Source organism: Cucumis sativus, chromosome 7 (assembly GCF_000004075.3).
Source record: "Cucumis sativus cultivar 9930 chromosome 7, Cucumber_9930_V3, whole genome shotgun sequence".
In the NCBI taxonomy this organism is placed as follows: domain Eukaryota; kingdom Viridiplantae; phylum Streptophyta; class Magnoliopsida; order Cucurbitales; family Cucurbitaceae; genus Cucumis; species Cucumis sativus.
In genome coordinates this window covers 11,742,384-11,759,083 of record NC_026661.2, presented here as the reverse complement: position 1 = coordinate 11,759,083, position 16,700 = coordinate 11,742,384, and the positions used below count along the sequence as shown (strand labels likewise).

Here is a 16,700-nt window from a genome sequence, read left to right as displayed (position 1 = left end):
ATTAAGAGTAAGTTACCTAAATCATCCTAATAAAAAAAAAAAATCTAACTAGTTAAGGGGAGTTACATCTAGTTATTACTATTTTGTGGTCCAGTCTTATGTAAACTCATTGCATGGGATTTACCCACAATTGGATGTCACCTACATGAATGCGTTGGATCATTGCATGCATTTGTATCAAATACAAAATGGATCGTATCTTTAATCCTGAGTTAACTATGAACTCTTGTTCACAAATAATTATCCTTAGATTTGCATAGGTGATGGTAGTTCATTAGCACTAATCCAATAGACCTCCCATTTTAGGAGCAAGACTGTGGATAATTGGAGATTTATGGCATAGGACAAAACTCTCTTCTACCATGTTTTTCAAGTTAATAGATAGGTTGTTCCCTTGAGTCCTAACTCTAGGTCTTGAACAAAAGGGCCTCACCCTTTTATTGGCCTTAGAGGGATTTAGTTTACAAGTTGAATTCTATACCAATTGTTCATTAGAGAATCGGTTAAGGCTTAAGAAATAAGATGTAATCATGGAGGTAATCTGGTAAATTGACCCGATCGAGATTATACGAGCAATCTGTGAAGGGCGGTTGACTTACCAATCATGGTTATATTAGATGGACACATATATCTACAATGAAGAGAATGGAAGCTACGAGCTACAGTAGTTAGTCTCAATTAGTTAACGAATGTTGATTAACTAGGTTAAAAACGTATAGTTAATTAGTCTCTAATCATTGAAGCGCATTGATCTATTGGTTCCTCTACCAACTCTTAATGAAATTATACTCAGAATAGTGTGATTAAGAAATTTGAATTGTTTGAATTATCCTCATGTTTGAACCGTTAATAATATGCAATATAAGTGGTGATTCTAACGTTCAGAGATGATTGATATTATTTAAATTGTAATTTGAATAAGGTCAACAAGATTATTATAATTAATTAAATAGATTAATTATTTATAAAGATTATTAAACATTGGGAGAGGATTGATATATACATGTTATTTTATTTGAAGTGGGATCTACAACTTAAAGTGGAATTTGGTGAGTTTTCAATTGGCTGAAAGTAGAATTTGAAGTGTCTAACACCTTGATGTTGAAAACCATTGCAATAGTTGCTTGTGGGATTTGCTTATAAATACAAATTTAATATCACTTTGAAACTTTTCTTATAAATTCCACTTAGATATTCTTCTCTCAAGAAGTTAGCCAAATTAATCATTATTTAGTTCCACCAACTAATTCTAAGGTTTGTAAAGTGTAGAGAAGACTTTGTGATGGTATGAAGTAATGCTGGAGATCAATACAATGTAATAATTCTTTGAACTACAAAGGTAAAATTTTTATTACCTTTTTTTATGCTGAATCAAATGCATGTTTAATCTTTTATTTTGCTTGCAATTAGAATGTTATTATATTCCTATTTCTACTGTACATGTCCTCTTTTATTTTGAACTAAACGTCTCCTTTTTACGTTCAGTCGTTGTCCTTGTCGGACCTTGTTGCCACTCCTCTGCTCTTTGTTAGAGCGCCGCATCAAGCCTGACTTGACGACATATCAATCGTCAGACCTCCTCACGTCGTCGTCGCGTTTCTTAAGTCCTTCCATGCACCGTGGTTCGTTCGATCACCGATGCTTCATCCACACTTCTTCATCCATTAGCTTTGAGTTTTGGGTCAGATTCGTTAAATTTTGGGATAATTTCTTGATGGATTCTTAAACACCCATTACAGTTTGAGATTAAAATGGTTTCTTTCCTAGATTTTTAAGGATAATTGGGTGTTTTTTTTTAAGCACTTAAGCCACTATCCAGTGGTGTTTACACTACTTGGTTTGGTTTTTCTAATGGTGTTCGAGTAAGTAATTGAGATTTTAAGTTGGATTTTGAATTGGAAGTGTTGTGGTGTTAATAATAAATTGGTGTTACTTATAGGTCAATTGTTCTTGATTTTATATATATATATATATATATATATATATATATATATATATATATATATATATATATATATATATATATATATATATTTAAGGCTAAGAAGCTTATTGTAATTGCTTGGACTTTAATTTATAACAAAAGTTAAGGTAAGTACATTACTACTCGAATCCTCGAATAAGATGGATGATACGATGTGTTCTTACTAGATTGTGAAATTGAGATGGACTTATTTGTTGTTATTTCCTATATGACTATTTATTGATTAGGCTGTGAAAGTATCATGGAAAAGTTATTGTTATTGATAAGTATGTGATGATAATATTTATGGTATAATACAAAATTTTGTATGCTAAATATCGGATTGATTGTATCTGTTAAACTTTGATATCTTATTGAGTACATTTTGTTTTAGGGTTGTGGTGTTCCTATGGGATCACCATCTATCCCTATTTTTTACTGTTATAACTAATATGTGTATCATCGAGTTTACACTTATGATTGACATGTGTTCCTACAGAATCACTAAAACTTCTATGATATAGGATGTACATTGATACAAAGGTTACGTTAGCGAGTTCACCTAAGTAGGTCCAGTAGCGTGGGTCATTTGTTGAGTACTTACAATACTTATCATTTCCATATTTCATTTTTCAAGTAAAGGTAAAGGCAAACTAGTGAGTGACAAAAGGGACTAAGTAACCATGTCATTTGGGACTAGATCATTGCTTTCGTTTTATTTTCATGATTTAGATTGTTTACAAACTATTGGTTAGATAACCAGTTTTGAGTTTTAAATATTTATTTTATTTTATGGTTTTCATCAAGGGAACCCGAGTTAAAATATTCATTTATTGATTTGTTTATTTACTTATTTATTTTAACATTTTCCTCCGGAGGTTGTTTCCTATTTTTCTTTAATTAAATGACCTTAAAGTTTGCATAGTCATCGTTTTAAATTTTGTTTTTCATTAAGTAAAGACCTCAACCTAGTTTGAAACGTTTGGTCGTTAACATTGCTTGTGAAAGCTAAGGTTTCTACATCAATACGAGGACATGTTACTTTGCATGCAACATCACTTGTACGCATTAGGTTAATAGCTTATCATAAATACTTGCCATTAAAAATATGAGTCAAATATTTCAATATGAGAATATTTAGATGTGCAATACATGCTCCAATTGCTCCACCATAATGTACTATGATTGATCCTCAAGGGAGGTTAGAAATATGTCGAATTTGATTTCTCATTGATTATTAAATATTTTGAACCCCTAAGAGGTGATATATTTACCCACACAATTTGCTAATTGTCATTTTAATGAGACAAATTTTCCAAAAGTATGGAGATATTAAGAAGTTGAAAAAAGAAATTGCATGAATGCATTGTTATTGTCTCATTTATATCTCAGATAAATACGAACTTCAAGTTCAAAAAATAATTCAAATCAGTTCCCAAACACAATAAGTTATCACTAATGCATGACATAAGCATGGTAGACAAAACCAGAAAAAAATCTTTGAAAAAATAGTTAAATAATCAAAATGACACGACGAAGAATACATATATTCCAGAAGAAATTTTGAATATGAGTAGTCATAAGAATCTTGAATTAAACGAGGATCTATGATCTCGATAAATTATATGTCATGACAAGAAAAATATTGAACGATATATAGTCGACAACATCTTTACATACAATGTTACTCATGATATTATTTAGGAAAGTGAGTATGAAAAATGTCGACAAAGAAAGAATTGACGTATGTGAAAAGAAACAATCCAATAGAAATAAACTCATTTCTCATGCATCAGAGAATGTCAAACATTAGGGAAACAAGTGGGTAAGAAAAACAAATATATAAAATAAAATCGTAAGATATAAAACAAGATAAGTTCAAGAATAATTCTCGAGAAGAAAGATTATGGAAAAACATATTATTTTCTGTAATATATACGCCATAAGAAATACTCGATTATATATGAAAAACTCTGCATACATTTAGATACAGTCTTATTGATTGATGTAGTCATTATATGTTTACATCAATCTCTCCAGAGTTAACCATAATTATATTCCAAAACCATTATCAATCACAAAATTATATAATTCAAATATTAGAGAATATATATATATATATATATATATATATATATATATAAATAAATAAAAGATTATCATTAAAACATTCAACTAATACGATATAAAAAAATTATTAAATATTTAATGTTTGAGAGTATTAAAATAAACGTATTTGTCCACATGCTTTATAAAGAAATCATAACCTAAGATTTATTATATATGGGTTGATGATTCGAGAAGAAATTTCTCTAGAGATTTCAAAGGCAATAAAGGTTCTTAAAGAAAAAAAATTTGGTGATAAAATTTTTGCGAAAGATCTTATAAGGACTAGTTACATTATTAAATGTTCCTAGGGTGATTCATTCACTTGTGTGAAAAACTATATCATCATCTAATATCATAAAGATAATGACTTTGGAAAAATTAGTACATTTATATCTTAATTAATAGCTTATATATTACACATGTTGGAGTACTTTTAGTAATTTTGTTACATAAATATATTTTTTCTCGGAAATGAAAAAAGTTGATTTAAACATATATTAAAAATTACCTTACATAGATTTATTTATTAAATCTAATTATTTTTCGGTTGTTGTGAAAACGTATGCTATTTAACTAATCCATACATGCTAGCGATCTATACAATTTACTTAGAACATGAAGAAGAATTTTTATATTTAAGACATACGAAATATAGATTATAATAGCTTTTACTCTGAAGTTCTGATGATCCATGAGGGCTAGTAACCAACATTTTTATATGAAAATAATAAATCACAAAATAGTGATATCACTACTCAACAATTTTTTTTAGAAGACAATACGACGTGTATAACTGAAATCAAATAAGGATATATTAAAAGAGAGAGAGTAAATGAAGAAAATGACAAAACATTATTGTAAAACAAATTTGTCCAATGAATAACTTGACAAACTTATTTACAAAGGCATCATCATCTACGGCAACCTTTAAAAAATTGGTGCATAATACCGGAATGCGATAAGTCAAAGATATCAAGTGATGTTTTAACAAGGGTCAAGAACAAATATTAGATTATACGAAACATGTACTCTTTTCCTTCGTTAGAATTATTTTTTCCTAGTAATATTTTAATTACGAGAAATATTTTAAATATATAATAGACATCAAAGAGAAAGTATTATAATATAGAAAATAATAGATGTCCATTACTAGATGCTCATGCTTAGTGTTTATTGGACATCTGTCATACTCTCGTTATATAAGGTATTGTGTATAGATCTATTTAATGTTCATATAATTCACATCCTATTTGTCAAATTATTTATAAAGGGTGGGTTTCGGAGTTCACATAGCTACGTAGAATTTCATAATTTTTTGGAGAAAGTAGTTGAGATTTTTGAGAATTTTCATATTTTTTATTCTTCTTATTTTATATTTGTTATTTATTAATTATATATATATATTATTACATTTTATTTTTCCATATCCTGTTCTCGTTGTGAACCAACAAAGGTAAATTGTTACGAGTTTCCAACCTTCAACTATGAAGTAAGAAAGTTATCCTTTCTATCTTTGAATGGTGCTTGCCTTGGACTTGAATCATTACAATATTTGAAAAGAAAGAGAGAGAAAAACAAATTGCAATGTGTGATTGTGGGAAAAAAGTGTAAAATAAAATCAATAAAGAGAAAAAAAAATCAAATTGGTACAAAGATGGAATGGCTAAAGAAGGCAACTCAGCGTCAAAAGTCGAGGTCAACCCCACCTCCTCGCCCTCAACTCCACCCAAAAGTATATAAGCCTACATGGCTATAGAACCTTCAACCTAACTTTTCCCTCAAATTCAACTTTTGAAGTTTAAAAATCTCACATAGGATCAGATCATGTTGTCATATAAATTAGATTATAAAGGGAGCAACGAAAGACGTATGTCAACTATTTCTATAAACACGTCATTAATTATAACTTCACATAAGATAACTCGATCCTAATTTTAAACTCCACAACTAGTTTCCATATTCTTTGACTCTTTAATCAAGTATCAAAGTGTGTATGATATGCACTATGTTAGTGTGTAATATTCTTTTTTTAACATAAATTAACATCATTTTCTCTCTTCAAACAAATTTATTGTTAGGGTCATATAAAAATGAAACGTGTTTCTTCTTATCATCAACAGAAGTGGTGCAGGAGCAACATGCAAATAAATTCCATACTCTACTAATCTCCATGCATATCTGTAGAATAAGAAATTAAAAGTAAAAAAATTAGAATAGAGAAATAACATGTAATTAAATGGTAGGAGATGATTTGTTAATAAAAGTTAAAATTAAGAAGATATTTGAAGTTAAGAGGCAGATTTGCAATTCCCAAACCATCAAAATCATAATGATGATGAAAAGACAGAAGAAGATTAAAAACATATAATAAAATGAAAAGAGTTCATTAAGTACAAAGGAAACAATAGATTTGGGGATGATGAGTTTGAGTAGAAACCGCAAGAATGCCCTTTGGGGCCTTTGCCATCATACGAAGTCGGAAGTCGGACCCAACAACTGCGATAACCCATTTGCCTTTGCAACCATTTTCATGTGTCTAACAAACATTGGCTTATCATCAAATTGAAAGTCAAAGTGCTTTTCTTAAACCACACGTCCTCTAAAGCCACTTCATTTAATACTTTGATGGCTCCATTGAGTTCACCTTCCTCCACCCAACAAAAACTACTCCTATCCTAGTAACTAAGACAAGGGAGATCAAAAAATAAATCGTCATCCATATATTTTTCTTGGTTATTGATTTCAGAATATTACAGCTTACCCCAAATTTCAAGTGCATAGCTTTCATTTTAGTAAGCTTAGTGTCATTTTTTAAATTAATTTATTTTTATTAACCTTTTGTTGCTATTGAAATTGATATGAAATGTTTTTACTTGGACACATTAAAATAAAAATGAAGTTTTTCCTTTTAAAAAAAAAAAAAAGTAAGGAGGAAAGGAAAATGAAAAATGAAAAAATGAAAAAATGAGGAGAAAAAGAGGGATATTTGTAATGGTAATGAAGAGAAATGAGGGAAGGTAGAGGTAGAAAGATGAGAAAATAAGTGGTGTGAAAATAAATAAGAAAAGAAACAAAAAGGAAAAGGTGATAACAAAGAGAGAAAAAAGGCATTAAATGATGGAAAGAAGAGTGGTAGTAATTGTGATTGGCATTTAATGTCCCAATTAATTCTCTTCCACCACTCTCCCACTTTCCCATCATTAATCAAATTCGAACAATTAATTTCCATTTTTCACTCCCACCATTAATATTTTCAAAAATTAATTCATTAATTTACTTCATAACGTCGCTTCAATACTTAACTACATACACAAAATTTTCGTCTCTTGCTTATATTTCCCTTCCCTATACCCACCGCTCTCCCCCTCTCCATACATACAATTACCAAACCCCAAACCCCCCCATTCATTCACCCACCCACTTCTTCTTCTTCATCATTTTCATCTTCTTCATCTTCTTCATCTTCCTTCTCTTTCTCTGCTTTTTTTTTCTTTTTTTAACAATCAGAATTTAGATTATTAAACCCCAACTTCGAAAAGGGGTTCCTCCCTTTGTTTTCCTATAAAAGAAAAATGGCTGCCGAAGTCAGCAGTCTGATTCGGGTACTCGCCGGGTACAAGGACGATGATAATCGCACAGCCCTCGGTAATGGCCAAGATTCAACGGCTCTCGTTACTCGCGATTTGCTCGGTCAATCTTCCAACCTTACCGACTCTCAAGAATTAGACCTCGACTTGCAAGTTCCCACCGGCTGGGAGAAAAGACTCGACTTGAAGGTTCGTTTTCTTTTCTTTTTTAAAATTTCTTCTGTTAAATTTTTCCAATTGGTTATGGAATTAAGTCAATATTTGTTTGAGAAATTAGGCATAGGCTAAAGAAAAAGAAGAGGGGAATGGAAAATTGTTTCACTGTACTTGTGGGTATGGTTTTATGAAGAAGAGACTGCAATTTCTTTTTTTAATGACATTAATTGCGATGCTTCATTTTTTATATATATATTTATATAAAGTTTTGGTACTCCTGATTAATAATCCATTCTCCTCTGGAATCATTAAATTTCTTCTTTTTCGTATGAATTGAAAGCAAAGCAGCCGTATCATTAAACTTTGATTTTTTAAAATAATTTTGGTGTGTTTTGTTTCTGCAGTCAGGAAAAGTTTACATACAGAGGAGTCAAACGCCGGATTCTCCTCTGAATTCAGATTCAAAACAAATCCAAATGATCAATCAAACAGAATCCAAATTCCAGGATTTGAATTTCCCTCCATCTCCTTCAAAACGAACATTAAATCTCTTCAACGAAACCAGTTTGGATTTGAAATTGACATCGTCCCCGTCCTCCACCAATTACGCCAGCGTTTGTACTCTGGATAAGGTGAAATCTGCTCTGGAAAGGGCCGACAAGGAGTTGGTAAAGAAACGCTCTTCCCTATGGAAATCAGCTTCATCCCCGTCGTACTCCTCATCCTCATCTTCCGCGGCGGCGGGAAAGGAAATTCAAGAAGAAGAAGCGGCGGAAATTAGAAACTCGGCGGCGCCGATGGCGGTGGGTTGTCCCGGATGTTTATCGTATGTATTAGTAATGAAAAATAACCCTCGATGTCCTCGTTGCAACTCTGTTGTTCCATTGCCCACCATCAAGAAACCTCGGATTGATCTGAACATGTCCATATAACCAAAAAGAAAAAAGAAAAAACAAGTTTGGTAATCAAATCATCCAGCATCATCATCATCACCATCATCATATAAAATATCCAAAAGGAAACTAAGAAATTTCGGCCATGGCCCTCTCCTTGGATCTTTTGTTTTTTTGGGTATATGTAAAATGGATATATTTACACAAAATTATGCCTTCCATTTTTTCCCCCCAATTATTCTTTATTTTTTCCCCCTCTTTTTACAATTTTCTTCTTCATGTTTTGGCATTGATTCATTCAATTTTTCAATATCTCTCGTGCCATGTAAAATTATTCAAAAGTCTATTCCATTGTTCCGATGATAGAGATATCGATGTGTCTGACCATTTTGTCATTTGAAAATTCATTTTCAAAACGTAATTCAAATTCAAACTCAAACGTATCTTTTATTGCGTTTCAAATTTGCTTATAGCTTTGTGGCCCAATACAATTTTGCCTTCTTACAAATTTACAAGTATTCTGTACACACATCTGCTTTTTTTTATTTTTAAGTTCCAATATAAGGTTGGAGATTTGATTCTTTGACGTTTAATAATTACAATACACAAATAACAATTTGTTATTTATTTTGGGATATTGTGTCTAAATTAATCAATACACAAAAAAGTTTTAATGTTTTTTTTTAAAAATTAAACCATATATCTAACCATCAAATGTTGGGATAGTCGTATAGATAAAACAAAAATCATTCACTAATATTTGATGGATTAGCTCTAAGGTATATAGAAAATATGCCTATTATCTATGGATTAGCTCTCAAGTGACTTGAAAAACTTAATTTATACCAAAGTCATTTTAATTTTAATGTCAACGGATCCTATTATTGTTACGTTCAAATTTTAATAATTCACATATAATCTTCTAAATATTAAATTCATTTGGGTAAGTAACACACGTGTCTAAAATAAATTGAAAAATGAAAATCACTCTCTAAGTTAATGAGTCGACCAGTTGTGTTGGCAAATTTGAATTTGATATGAATTGTGTATGGAAAAGTTATTTTATTTGATGTTACGTTGTGATTTTAGAATAGGGTGGGAATATATAATGGATATTTAAGAGGAAATAAAAGAAAAAGAAATAAAGAAATAAAGAAATAAAGAAGAAGAAGAAGAAGTGCATTTATAGAGGTTGCGTAGTAAAAACGTTTGAAAAGGCAGTGGGTGGAGAAGGTGGGTTTAATCTTTAATGGTTGCTTGCTGCATTGCATGAGGCTAATTATAGCGTTTACAGACCCAACAAATTAATATACTTAACACCCATATTTAATATACACTTTTATTTTTGTCATAGTTTGCCACCTACGTTTTTTTTTCTTTTCTTTTTTTCTTTTTTTCTAATCCAAGATTATTTAAATTAATTCCCTATTATTATTGTTATATTAGTAATCAATTAATCACACCTCCATCCCTATGACTGCCCCCTATTTCTCTCAATCTTAAAACTTTGTTATTAATTAATCAATAAGTAATGTCTTAGGATTGTGGATTTATTAATTATTATGATGATAATTATGTGTGACTTTTATGAACCTCACCTCGCATTTATTGCTATCATTAAATTCGGCAACCATACTTTTAAATTTTAAACTTATTTGGCAAGGAAAATCAACGTCAACACCCCATTAATGGCTATAAGTTAATGAATTTATCTATGGTTGATTATTTTCAGTAATTAATGATAATACCATTAATTATCTGTTATTAAATACCAATAATATCTTCTCTTCTATTTCCAGTATTTACTCTTTTACCACTACCAAATACTATTTTCTTTTTTAATCAAATTCAATTTTTCCTATATTGGTTTTTTAATATATATATATAATATATATAACTAATTGAAATTTGTTCTATTATATCTGAAATTGAATTGCCTGTCTATTTAGTTCTACAATTTCAATTTTCAGTTCAAGAGATACACGAATTTATTGAATATAAAATTTTGAAAATTTTAAGTCCTATAATATATGAATTTATTGTTATTTGCTTTATAGGGATGTTTTAGAAAATCAAGTTACTTTTAGATCTAAAAAGAAAAGTAACCTTTCAAAACTGATTTTTATTTTTAGAATTTGAAAAAAAAAAAAAACAATTCAAATATTTAGTTTAAAATTTTTTAAATCATGGTAAGAAGTGAAGTGGAAAGAAAACAAACTAAATTTTAAAAATAGAAAGCTAAATGACTACTAATCTACCTTTAAAAAACTATATTAAATAAAAAATTAAAAGCTTTTAAAATATACTTTATAAACTTAATAATCATTAAAATAAAATTTTAACACTTATTGAAGGTGTTTTGGCACGTGACGTAGCTAGGATGTTTATAATTGATGACTACATCCTCTAAAAATATGTTTTTTAACTTTTCACCACATTTGTTACGTTTAATGTAAAGGATGACCATATATACATCCCTCCATCCCAAGTGAAGATTGCAATAGGGATGATCCAAATTGCATTAGAATGATGCACATGATCATTCTTAATGTGATATATTAACAAAATTCTTAGTAGCTAATGACATAAATAAAATGTTATAAGTCATAATCCATTATAAACATCCTTTTGAAAGTATATATTATCTCGGCTAACCTTAAACTACTTTTCCCAATATATATATTTTTATTATTATAAAATAAAAAGATGTATTTAAAATTTTGGGATTTTGGTAATAAAAGTGGATATGAAAACTTAAAAGTATTGAATACTTCCAAAATGATGTTTTTAGAAAGAAAAAAAAGAAGAGAGAATTGAAGTATAATAAAAACATATAATTAAGGTAGTGGCCAAAGATACCATAAATTTGGTTTAAAATTGAATGTATGAAATAAATGTGGACAAATGAGGTAAGAAGTGGGTAAAAGCCGATTGTTTCTTTGGCTTAGGCTACACCCCCCATCTTCTTCTTTTTTTTTTTTATTATTACAAACCCTATGTTATTTATTTTACACCCTTTACAACCCAATATAATTTGAAATAATAATGCTAATAAGTAATAACAATCAAACAGTACTATTATTATATCTTTTTATTACATCTATATACCTAGTTGATTAATTTATAGTCTGTTTGCTAGGGAATCTATTAACGTAAATATGAAAACAGAGATGTAATTAATGTTTTTTAGATACGTGTTTGGTAGTATAATTTTTATTTAAACCATCCAAACTAATTCTAATTTATTATTAATTTTAAAAAATTGTATGTGATTATTATTTTAATATTACACAATTTATGAGATTAATTAAAAATTTGTGTCTATGGCTTGGAATAAGTTAAAATTTATGATTTGATTAAACAAATTGAAATTTAACCTAATTCTATAATACATTACATAATACAAAAACTTTAACAAAAAATAAAGAAAAACAAATTGAGTTTATAACATGGTAGTTGACACACTATATATCCAAATGTTTTTATTTATATTGTTTAATATAATTCATCATTCTAAATTTGAAAATTTAAATTTTATACTACAATGAAAATATAAAGGAGTAACTATGCATATATAAATGATCAAAAATAGAATTCGGATGATAGGTCAATTACGCATTATTTTTCTTAAGAATGAGCAATTTATTTGTCAAAGTAGTTTAATAATAATATATTTTCCTTTTAGGAAAATATGAGAGTTAGAGGCAAATAAATTTGAAATGTTGGAGGCGAAAATAATAAATTTGATGATTTGGGATATAGTATATAGTAATGAACACATCAATAATTGATGATTGAGATATTGCACTGTTTTTTAGGTGTGGGAGGTTTTTCTCTTCACAATTTTTGTTCTACTATAAACAAAATACAAATCATGAAAAAATAGGCCACATTAAGTCGCATGTCAATTTATAAAAATATCTAAGTGCATTTATGAGGTTTTTAGGGTTAAATATTCAATCACAAGTTATTACTTGATAAATATTACCAAATTTTAATTTTTGCAACCTTGTATTCAACTTTATCTACTTTATTGGCAATGAAACCAAGAGGTATGTAATTATAATAATATATAACACACTTGCTATTGGTGAGTTATTGTAGGTTTTAATTAATTACAATAATTTTTATCATTAGTAACAACAATAATTATTGGTCATGCACATTAATTCAAGAGCCTTTGGTTAATTACCTAACAATTTTGTTTTAAAAATCTCCCTTCAAAATGGAATTTAGTTAAAGATTATATTTGAAAATCTTAAATAACAAGTTTGGTTTCTAAACTTTAAAATAATTTATATTCTATTTTATTTTATAAACTTATTAAATGACCATAAAACATTTGTGTGTCAAGAAACGTTGTAGGATATATTGGATTCTAAGAAGATAATCACCATAGATTGAATTTATTGCTTCTTAGTCTTGTTCTTACCGTAGTTGTATTCTTTATTTACTGTATTATGATCTAAATGACGAGAATTTGTGTTAAATTTTTATATTGTTATTCATTAGTTTGTAATAAATTAAGATTAGGGTTATAAGAGTAAGACATGAGAACGACAAAGCTAAGAAAATTATTAAATATTGTTAGGTATGTTAATATAAAGATGCATGAATGTATGAAATGATTTGAGAATTTTTGGGAAGTACGTATAACATGTGCCTTTGTGTTGTGCATGCATACACACACACCAAGAAGGTCCTATTCGAAGGGTATTTTTAAGTTTGTGAGAATAAACCAATCAATGAAAGCCAAAATACTCCATCTTCGTACATTACATATATAATTTCTACTCGTTTTTCCAAGAATCAAACAAGCTATTTATACTAAAATAACACAATTTTATTACACTTTACATAAAGTCTAAATATTTGGTCAATTTTACTTTCTTTTTTTTTTTTTTGACAATTTTAATATTTAATATTATTAATATTTAGCTTTTAACCAATAAATATATTATTTTAGTGTGTTATATTTATCGTTATAATAGACCATATAGAGTAGAGATCATATATATATATATATATATATATATATATATATATATATATACATATCAATACATCGATAAAATGATTGATCACAAATGTGATCCCAAAGTCGAGTTCTTTTTCTTTATCTAGAGGATAACAAAGAATATTTTTTTGTGGTTGTCTACGACTTGATTTTGTTCAATTTCATCAATCATATTAGAGGCTATAAGAATTTTGAACTATAAGTGTTAATTTAAATTTATTTTTCTTTCTAATTTTTCTATCGAACTTGATTCTCAAAATTCATGAAATTTAGAGTATTTTATATCGATCAACTTTCATTAACATGTTGATTTAACTTTGAATTGGTATAAGAGCAGCACCTTATGTTCATCCTTACACTTTTAGGTGGGAGAAATCCACTAACTATTAAAGTTAATAATTTGGACTTTTTAAAATTGAATTTCTAAAATTCATTTATTTAATTAAATAGTTCTATTAATTAATCTAATTAATTAATTTTAAATTATTTTAATAATTAATTAATAAGAAACTTTTTAATTAATTTAATATTGTATTATTATTGTTTTCCACCATGAATACGATCACTCCTATTCACTACTCGAATCCCTTTTTAAATTTTTTATATTAAGATATCATTTCTTTTTCAATTTGTAATTGTTAATTGTTTCAAATATTATCAATTATTCAATTTCCAAACGAATTCGAATACTTTAAATTTCTTGATCACACTGTTATAAGCTTAATTTCGTAATGAGCTAGTAAAAAGAGACCTAATGAGCCTATAGATCATGAGGTTCAATGATTCAAGATTGAGATTAACTGGATAAACCCTATTAACCGAGTTAATCAACATTCGTTAACTAATTGGGACTATCCACTATAGTTTGTAGTTGTACTCTCTTCACTGTAAATATATTTGTGTCTATCTGATATAATCATGATGATCAGTAAGTCAAACTCTTCAGGAGTTGTTCATAATCACAACTAGATCAATTTACCATTTTACCTCGAGATTACATATTTTTCTTAAACGTCAACTGATCCTCTAATGAACAATTGAGTTAAGGTCCAACCTATAAACCAGATCCCTCTTTGGATCAATGAGAGGGGTGTGGACCATTTGTTCGAAACTTTGAGCTAACACTTAAGGAAGCAACCTATCTACTAACCCTAAAAACAAGCAAGAAGTGAATTTTTTCTTTCACCCCATGTCCCTAGCTATCCACTACAGTCGATCTCACACATGAAATGGAAGGTCTATTCATATAATCGCAAGTAGATAGTAGTTTATAATTAGCTCAGGATTAATCGATTAAAATTAAGTTACCCAAGTCATCAAAAAGTAGAAAGAGAATCAGTTTCAAACAATACTAAAGAGTGTTAATGTAAAAGTGACTATTTCATGTTTCAGTCTTATACAATCTCATTGCATAGGATGCATCCCACTCGCACCATCTCTACACGAACATCTTGGGATCCCTTCGCATGTACTAAAACAAAGTATGTCGAATTCATATAGTGTTCCTATGGAATAGACACCAACTTTATTCCTATACCATAGACCATTCGGACTGTTACTCGAACTTAATCCATGTTTATATCTCTAGCAACATAAAGCTTAAGTACTCATACTACATAACTTTGTTTATTGGATTATGAATTTTAGAATAAGCAAAATATCTACATAAATGTGTTACACACAAAATTAAACTAAATTGAGATTAAATTTTTTTAGAAATGTTGGACATTTGATAATAATTAAAGTGTATGTAAAGTTAAAAACTTGTATTTGACATGTTTGTAGGGATCATATGCTACTACAATATTATAGCAATATGATTGTTTTTTAAAAATAATTTTGATTATGAAAAATTAGAAGTGTTTCATGGATGGATTATGAAAAGGATGAATATCTTGAAACATAGTAGAAGAGGTGAGGGGTAGTTTTCAAGCATTTTTTGGGTTGTTTTCGTCAAAAGAAAAAGAAATATGAATTATTATAATTATAGTTATATAATTAAAAAGAAAAGATATGAATGAATTAAAGAATGGTGAAATGAAGAAATAAATATTGGTGTCGTTATCATATGAGTAAAGTTAGTTGAACCAAATAAAGTCGCAGCATTTATGAAGAAGACCACAATTTAATGTTTGGAATTGACAATTACGAGAATGCCTTGAGACGTCAATTCCATACATTAATTCATCATTCCCACCCCTTTTTCATTATTCTATATATCTCTCTATATATATACCCTAAACCCCATACAATTTCAACAATTTCAACAATTTCAACCATTTCAATTTAACTTTAAAACATTATATCTCTTTTCTCTTATTTTTCTTGTGTTCTACGTGTAACTTTCAAAATCAACAGTTCCATCTTCAATTCTTCATCATGTAATTGTTGAAGTACATGTGAAAAATGAAAAAAAAAAAAACTTTGTAGGGTACATTTGTAACCTAATCAATTTAAACCACTACATCAAAAATATTTGATAAATGCATATTTATTGCTTCTGCTAACACACAACTTCGAATCATAATTCTCAAGTTTTCACTTAAAATTTAGGTTTTCAGTTCGCTAACTAGAAAATAAAAAGGGGATTCTTAGTAGACTATATAGTCATTTTATTTTCATTTGATTATCATATGAAAGTCTTTTGTTTTTGTAAATTAGTTAGTCATTTATGGATTTTTAATTGTCATATTACTTTTTTTTTCACATAATTGATAGATTTTAATAAAAATCACAAAGTGAGGTATCAATCAAATAAAAATTACAATGTGCTTCATAATATCTAATGAAAATCAAGTGATAATCAAATAGAAATCATTAGTATAAACTTTAAATTGTAAGTCTAATATATAATATCTAATGAAAATTCAAATAACAATCGAAAAGAAATCAAAACGTACTTAATATCAATAGTATGAAAATTAGAAAGGAATCAAATACCAATCAAATATAAATTATTTAGAAATCAAATAGAA

General features: G+C 28.4%; 1 protein-coding gene across 1 annotated transcript; it reads left to right on the top strand.

Annotated features, from left to right (window-relative positions):
* Nucleotides 1-7,354: 7,354 nt before the first annotated feature.
* Nucleotides 7,355-9,147, top strand: LOC101214550. Its single transcript, XM_004139785.3, has 2 exons — nucleotides 7,355-7,848; nucleotides 8,220-9,147. Exons 1-2 carry the CDS (start codon nucleotides 7,645-7,647, stop codon nucleotides 8,745-8,747), a joined length of 732 nt encoding a protein of 243 aa, XP_004139833.1. The 5' UTR covers nucleotides 7,355-7,644; the 3' UTR covers nucleotides 8,748-9,147.
* Nucleotides 9,148-16,700: the final 7,553 nt, after the last annotated feature.

Bases quoted from the DNA above. Each gene is read 5' to 3' on its own strand.
- LOC101214550 (XM_004139785.3), top strand. From the start codon at position 7,645: ATGGCTGCCGAAGTCAGCAGTCTGATTCGGGTACTCGCCGGGTACAAG. The intron at 7,849-8,219 runs GTTCGTTTTCTT...TTGTTTCTGCAG, and splicing joins AGAAAAGACTCGACTTGAAG to TCAGGAAAAGTTTACATACA.